Source organism: Gavialis gangeticus, unplaced genomic scaffold, assembly GCF_001723915.1.
Source record: "Gavialis gangeticus isolate Ggan-Ray unplaced genomic scaffold, GavGan_comp1, whole genome shotgun sequence".
In the NCBI taxonomy this organism is placed as follows: Eukaryota; Metazoa; Chordata; order Crocodylia; family Gavialidae; genus Gavialis; species Gavialis gangeticus.
Window position 1 is genome coordinate 9974015 of NW_017729032.1, and position 7805 is coordinate 9981819.

Sequence of the window (7805 nt, forward strand, 5' to 3'; positions counted from 1 at the left end):
TGACTGTTCCGGTCCCTGCTTAGAAAAATGGAGGCAAAGAAATTTACCACAGAATTGTCTTTCTGTGGTAAATGCCCTGAATAATCAGGGTACAGGAGGCAGGTGGCACAGGTGTTAACATGACTTTTAATAAGTCATTTCCCACCCCACCTGCCCAGGTCAGACCCATGGTCCATTTAATCCAGTATCCCATCTTGGGCAGAGGCCAGCAATAAAGAAGATACAGGTACAATAAATTCCTGGAGATGTTGATTAAATCATCTGCTCATGTGGGATGTTTCTTTCTAGCCCCAGGTAGTCAGTGACTGGCTTATGCTCAAGCATGACAGTTTATCCCACGTATCTCATCCCATCTCATTAGCACTGACCCTGATTTGGTAAACAACAGCTGTTCTAATTCTGAGCAGGGAGACCAGTTTTAATGATCAAAAAGCAGATTTAAGACATTTCAGAAAACAGTTACTGCTCACAGACACCTGACGTGCGATGGGAAGAGACTTGCAAGTCAAAGTATATCAGTCCTAGCAGTGAAAGGAACAAGAGGGGACACTGGTAATTCCAGGGGGTCCTTTGCTCCCCTCTGCCATAAGCCCTCCTTTAAAACTCAGTCAAGACTATCTGGCTGCACTAACAGGCAATAGAAAAACCTTAGAAAAATTAAGGAACACAGAAAGGGAAGGAGGCATTTTACTCAACAGAGTAAATGTCATTGTTTCCTCTGTGTATTCATCTAGACCTATTGTGCTATAAGTTTAAGTGAAATGGCCCAATCTTTCTAGAAGCAGAGGGAAGCCACAAATCCTATTATCAGAAATATGGAAGAAGTACACGAGTTAGATACAGCCAAATGTGCAAGCTGAGAGAGGCTTGCACATTTGGCTGTATCTGACTAGCACAGCAGAATGCTGATACCGTGAACTGGGAGGGAAACAGGGTAGAAGAAAGGATCCGGGACAGATTTCACCAGGTTAGGTCTGAGGCTGCTGCAGGATTGCAGGAAGGGAGAGGTAGATGCAAATATGCAAGTGGCTACAACTGATAAGAGGAAGAAGAGGAGGGGGAAAGCCAAGGATAGAGCTCTACAATGAGCTAGTTTGAAAATTCTAATCAAAGGACATCGGTTTCTTACGTTTTTGGTAGGCACAAATCTTTAATGCATTGTATAGAGACGTGCTAGAAATAGCAATAAAACATAGAGGTACTAATACCTGAAAGCAGAATAGCTAAACTAAAACCGCATGAAGTAATGATTTAAAGTTTTATGCAAGGACTTTACTTTGAAAAAAGTGGACTGGATACATTAGTTCAAAATATTTCCACAGGACAAGATCCAAAATGGGGTTTTCACACTTGCTCATGTGCGTATGAATATTTTTGCGTGCATGCAAGAAATACAGGCTTAGGCCATATAGGCAGATATATCCAACTATCCAGCCCAATAGTGCACTTCTTGTACCTTCAAAATCTAATTTGTTCCAGTGAGAATCTGGGGTGTACAAGTACTGTGGGGTGAAGGCCTTAGTGTGAAATGGACTACAAGTACAGAACAGCCATTGCTCAGCACTCACTTTTTTGTGAAACTCGGTAGTTGCTTCCATGAGCTTCTTCTCCTGATCTGTAAACTACAGATTGAGAGAGGCATTATGATCTCAGCAGTGGAAAAAGAGCAGCTAATTAATAAAAACATCTAAGAACAGTTTACCATGTCTGTCACTCTGCTCCTTTCCAGGTTTACGTCCAGTTTGTTGTCAGCTCTGATTTTACCTGTTTCATTCTTAAAAACAAATTATGATATTATTTTGAATTACATTAACATAAACGGCCATACAATTATTTAAATGATTATATACCTCCCTGAAATGACAGTACAGGTAATTGTTGTTCACTTACCATTAGCTGCTGTTTAACTTGATCCAATTCAATTTTCATTTTCTAGGTAAAAAGAGAGAGAATTTGACAGACTGAGCAACATGACTGCTCATTTTAGATGGTATCACATGACACTTGTCAGACTGACTGAACTAGCTCACTGAGGTTGCAGTGTTTTCAAAAAACATGCAGCAGAACCCGGACCATTTCTATCTGGGTGGTTTCAAACCTGCTTAATTTGCAAGTGAACAGTGAGCCCCTCAAGTGTTTGCTGCAGCTTTTACAAAGGGCACCACCTCTCCAGCACTCAGCTGAAGCTCTTCCCTGCTCCTATGCAGCTTGATCAGAATAGGGTTGTAAAAGGTTAAACGATTAATCGTTTAACTGACAAGTCCTGGGACAACCAGTTAGCTTACCAGTTACTGTTTAGCTCGGCGTGCACAGTTTGGTAGGGAAGGGGGGTAAGGGAAGCTGTGCGCACGGTGTGCTACAGGAGCCAGGAGGAGGCAGGGCAGGCAGGAGGGAGAGAGGGGTTAAGAGGAGGGAAAAGGGAGGTGAGGGCATAGCCTAAGAGGAAAACAGCAGGTGGCTCAAAGGCTCCTCAAGTAAGCAATTAGCTGCTCCTTGTCACAGGTGCTCCCTTCCTCCCAGGGTGGGGAGTCATCTAGGCTGGGTTGTCCTCCACCCATCAAAAGGCCCTGGGAGCAGCTCCCAGCAGCAGCCATATCCGAGCTCCTGTGTTACTGGTTGACCATTTAACTGATATAATCAAAGGAGGTTAAATGAATACTTTTAAAAACAGTATTTACATCCCTAGATCAGAGCAGCTAAGTTAAAACATTATCAGATTTTATAAAGGCTGCAGCAGTTAGCTAGAGCACGTTAGTGGTCTCAGGCTGGAAGAGTCCAGGTTCTACTGTGCTTTGAATGTACTACTTTGCCTGTCATTTTAATTAAAAACAGCAATTATACCTTTATATCTAGTTCTATTTGAAATATGGTTTAAAATAAATGGACCATCATCTAATGCACCTTGCAACCTGCATCTTGCCATTGTGAACATTGGCATATGGCCTATGGATGATAGAAGCACATACCTGAATATACTAAATGCTGGCAGGAAAAAAGAACTAAAACTACCCAAACCACCAGCAATTTTACTGAATATTGTGTCATAAACTGCATATTATCTACACTGCACATGTAATAACAAAAGGAAGAACACTTAAAAATATATTAAATCAGTCAAGGATTCAAACAAGAAGTTTTCTTTTCTGAAGGTCACCACATGAATCTTTATCTTATTTTCTATATAAACACAACCCCTGCTATTCAAAAGGCAGGGTTCACAGCAGATTTCTAATCTTTCAAGGGTAAGAAAACTAAAAACTTTTAATATTGGTTAAAGTACTAGTGACTGTCCATAGAGGTCATTCTACAAGGCCTCCCAGATGTAATGCAACATACTCTGAAATGTATCTGTTCAATGAGGATGACCAAATTGTACCTCATTCTCTGCTCTCAGGTTCGCAAATTCACTTTTCTCAAGAATGACCATATCTTTCCGAATGGAGTCCAGATGTGCCATTATCTGCTGCAAAGTTATTTCCTAAAAAAAAAATAATATATATATGAAAGGAATTCAAAATGGCCAAAAAATGCTAAGACTTTTTTTTCAAGGACCCTATTTCAATAGGTAGCAGATTTGCTTACATCAAGGAAAATCAACTTTTTCAGTGGAAGAAACTAGTGACTAGAACAAAAACAGGAAAAGACAACGGAAGTCACAAACTAACAGAAAATAAATAGCTGTAATTGATTCAGTGGATCCAGAATCATTATGTGTGCCCATGTGATACCTTCCTTTTAGACCCAAGGTAGAAAGCAAAGACTGGAATTTAGTTTCATTAACCACTTTCTCCAGCAGTCTACATAAAACAAGCCAACTGACTCCCCAAGTTCCTAACTTCATGTTTAGCACTAACTTTCCTCTTGGCTGAAAGAGCCAGAAAGGCAAAAATGGCGTGGCTATGAGTACCAAATTACTGTCTCACACTAGGTGTATGCAGGTACAAGGCACACTGAAAAAACACCGTGGGAAATCTTCCAGCCTTCCCTCTTTGTAGTCTCCACCACCATTAAGCTGGACCTAAACTACATGTCTAAAAATATGGTACGGAACTTTAAATTTGAAATGAGCCTAAACATTACTGCCTTCAGAACTGTATGACTTTTGGGTATGGCAGGAAGTTTCTGTATTGTTCCTCTAAGCAGGGAACAATGACAGGGAGTGGCAGGGACTTCTGGGGGCTCCTGTTTGTAAAGGTGCTGAGCGTTATGAAATGTCAGGCTGTGATTCAGGGCCAGGTGCTGAGTTTGCATTCTTCCCTTCTGTTCCCTATAATACAGCCTGAACCACTCTCACTGAAATCAGTAGAAGGCAAAGAGATAGCCCCCGATGGCTTCTGGGAGCACTTGGCTGTCTTTGTTTGGAATCTACTCTGTCCATAGTTCCCCTGAAATTAAAGCACTTGCTAAGCCGCAAGCAGCAGCAGGTTTCCATTTACTGCACTACTCCAAGTAGGTTACATTTGGGTCTTGATGTCACAGCAATGTTCATTTAAGGCTTCCGTGCTGGATACAACCAGGTCTCAAAGCCAGCAAGATTTCCATATTAACTGAACAGGAAAACAGTGGCGTTCTCAGGTTCTCTTCGTCTACGAGGGTTTATTTATTCATGATAGAAGTTCTCAAAATTTTTAAGAAACATAACTCAAATAAAAATCAGCTGGAAATGATTCACATCTTAAGTGACAGAGAAACAGTTCATACCTCTTTGCATAAACTCACTCAATGAGAACTGTCCTGAATGCTCAGTCAGTAGATATGGATTAATTATTAAGCAATTACTTTGCATCAGTCTTTTTGTATAGGCCTGGCTGTCAGCTTTGCAAAGGAGGTAAACATTTTAGATTTTTTTTCAATTTCATCTTGGCCAAAGCCTGAAGATTCTCCTTCGCTGTCTCAGCTTGGGTACACCCTCATAACAGTTTGCTGATTACTTCACCAGATGCATCACAGGCACTAGTATGAACTTCTGAGTTAAGGATGACCTCGCAATACTTTGCATAAAGTATCTGTATCCATTTCAGATGACCAGCCTAAGAGGCCAATATGCAGAAAGAATTAAGATGATCATGAAGCAGTTTAATGGCTCGTAAATTTATTGAGAAACCAACCAAAGAAAAATTGTATCTATATTATTACAGATGGACTAATTTCTCCCACATAAAGCAGATGCATTATTTTCAACGCATGATTAATATAATCTTCCTTGAAATTAATTTCCTAAATGATTGTGTTAAATGGAAACAGTTTCTGTGCCTGGCTCTAGAGACTGGCTTTCAGTACCCGATGAAGTGACCACTGCACAGCATTAGTGTATCAGCTACTTTCTGGAAGGCATTTTGCATTCCTATGGAACAGAACATACTATAATAAATGCAAGATACGACTTCTCCCTTTCCAGCTTAATGTCAGCTTAAAGTTTAGGACCATCTGTCTCAGTAAAGTGTTTGTTATACCTGTTATTGTTAAATTTAACTATATGAATGTGGGCACTGTTATTTTCTAACACCACATGCATTTGTGGCTGAGACAAATAGAGAGATGAAGAAAACTCAGATGAATGTTTTGTTACCTGCTGAGCTTGGGTCACCATATCCTTATACACTGTGTCCAGGCTGACATTTGACAAAGTTATTAATGCCGATACAATGGTCTCTGCTTGTTCTTGCCCAAAGCCTAGAAGACAGTTGAAGGGCAATGGGTTAAGATTAAATGAGAGAGTTGTCCAGAGCGAGGAGCGGCAACTATGTAATAAATCAGAGCCCTCAGCTCAGGATCCAAGTGCACAAGCAAGTAATAATTCACCCTGCCATGGAGAGAGAGTCCATCACCAAAAGCACTGCAGACGTTAACGCCAGGTCTGAATCTGGGCCTTAGCAATTCTACTACCTGGTGCTACTATTTATACTTTGTCTGTAGTTTGGTGAGATTTTACCCCGGGAAAGCGCTAACGTGTCAGCTTTTGGAGAACATCATAAAACAACTAACTGATGAGAGTTCAGGTGGAGTTGTCTGCTAGGCAAGAAACATGGGCTCCTGGGTTCTCTTTCCAGCTCTGCCACTGACAAAGTGCATCCTTGGACTGGAGTCTACTTCTGTGCGCCAGGTTCCCCATCCGTAAAATGACCCTGGAGAGGTCAACTATCCGTCTACTTTCACAACTCACGAGGAAAAAGCACAAGGATGATATGACATTATTCTCCTCCCAAATCACTGGAATTATGAAACTTCACTGTCAGTTCTTTTATTCTAATAGGTAGCTACAAACACTGCTAGAGATTCCCCTTCCACTAAGGAAGGCACCTCAAGGATTTAATAAGGTTGATGGTATTTCTATTGCTTCCTTGGATTCTCAAATTTATTTTTCTAACTACCTCACGACTTCATTTGCCAAGGTACCAGCCCACATCCAGGTTAAATGGAAATTTTGAGAATGCCATGAAATCCATTTGTACTGCATCAAATCTTCTACACTGGCAAGAGGTTTCATGAGATGGGAGCTAAAGGAAGGAGAAAGACCTACGACAACTATTTCAGCACCATATTACTGTAATATCTTCTTCTGTAGTATGTACCTGAGCAGTTCAACACAGGTACAATTCTGATTCATCACTGTTGGCTGTGAAATATAAACCCAACTTATAAAGGCAAGTTTGGAGGATAACCTGTCTGGAGTATAATTTGACATAGCTTAAAAATCAAAAATGTTTCTCTGACATTACTTTAAACAGAGACAGAAAAAGAAATCCAATAAAAGGCCTTTTTATTACTTAGGTTTACACATTGTCCTGAACCCCAACGTTGTTCTCATACAAATGAATGAGAAATGCAGACTTTTTCAAATCGTGCATAAAAAGTAAAGCAGACTTTTTAAATCCAGTTTCAATAACTGAAGGTGTGGTTAGTATAACATGAAGAAGTAACCTAATTTAACTTGATGGAGATTCTTTAATTATTATCAGGGATCCTGGTTTTCTTTGATAACCTCTGCCCCCCCAATTTTCAGATTAAAAAAAGTAACCCCAAATCCACATTTTTCCATGATTAAAATGAAACGCCACGAATAGATAGACAGATATATAGTGGTGTTTCATTTTAATCATGGAAAATTGTGGATTTCGGGTTACTTTTTTTAATCCAAAAATTGGGGATTTTTTTAATCAGAGAAAACCAGGATCCCTGATTATTATTGATCCTTTACACCAGTATGAAATTCCTGACAGGAAGAACCATATAAGCCTTTACATACCTATGATCAAGTGTTACCTTATGAGTTTATTGCTGTGGTTGTCCAGACTACAGTATGGGATGTTTCCATTTATGCTCTAAGGGTTACCAACAGGCAAGCAAGATGGTACAAACTTCTGGATACTTTGGGAAAGTAACAGCATGGTTTTGTTTGGGTTATTTAACACGCGTTGCTCACCATGTGCTTCCAGATCCCGCACTAAAGCATGCGTATCGAAAGTTATCTTCCTTTGCTCTAGGGGGGTTATTTCAACTCTTCTCACATCGTATGACTTCATAAAGGCTGTGGCAGCAAAACCTGAAATTGGTAAGAAGCTCTTTAGTGTCATTAGTTCCTTTGTTAAGTTATAACCTGTAATGTAATAATATCCACAATATAAAATCATGTCAAAAGGAATACAAAGGGACACAAACGTGGATGTACATCTGAAGGTTGGATTATCCCTCAATGGCTTGATTATAAAGCATAGTGAAAATAGGCAATGGAATAACCATTTTCTTTTTCCTCCAGCCTTACAAATCTCATCCAACCTGATCTACACAACAAAGAGCGACTCAGA

At 40.0% G+C, this 7805-nt stretch overlaps 1 protein-coding gene across 3 annotated transcripts in view; it reads right to left on the reverse strand.

Moving 5' to 3' along the window:
- Positions 1 to 7805, reverse strand: part of CCDC90B (coiled-coil domain containing 90B) — a 27041-nt gene that overhangs the window by 11712 nt on the left and 7524 nt on the right. Inside the window, exons 2-7 of one of the 3 annotated variants that reach the window (XM_019525212.1) lie at positions 7424 to 7543; positions 5570 to 5673; positions 3377 to 3478; positions 1891 to 1932; positions 1703 to 1774; positions 1569 to 1622 (exon numbers count right to left, since the gene is read on the reverse strand). In XM_019525212.1, coding sequence (XP_019380757.1) covers positions 1569 to 1622; positions 1703 to 1774; positions 1891 to 1932; positions 3377 to 3478; positions 5570 to 5673; positions 7424 to 7543 — 494 coding nt within the window. Of the gene's footprint in view, positions 1 to 1568; positions 1623 to 1702; positions 1775 to 1890; positions 1933 to 3376; positions 3479 to 5569; positions 5674 to 7263; positions 7369 to 7423; positions 7544 to 7805 lie in introns of those variants that run through there. The other 2 variants (XM_019525213.1, XM_019525214.1) reach the window with 2 other exon arrangements.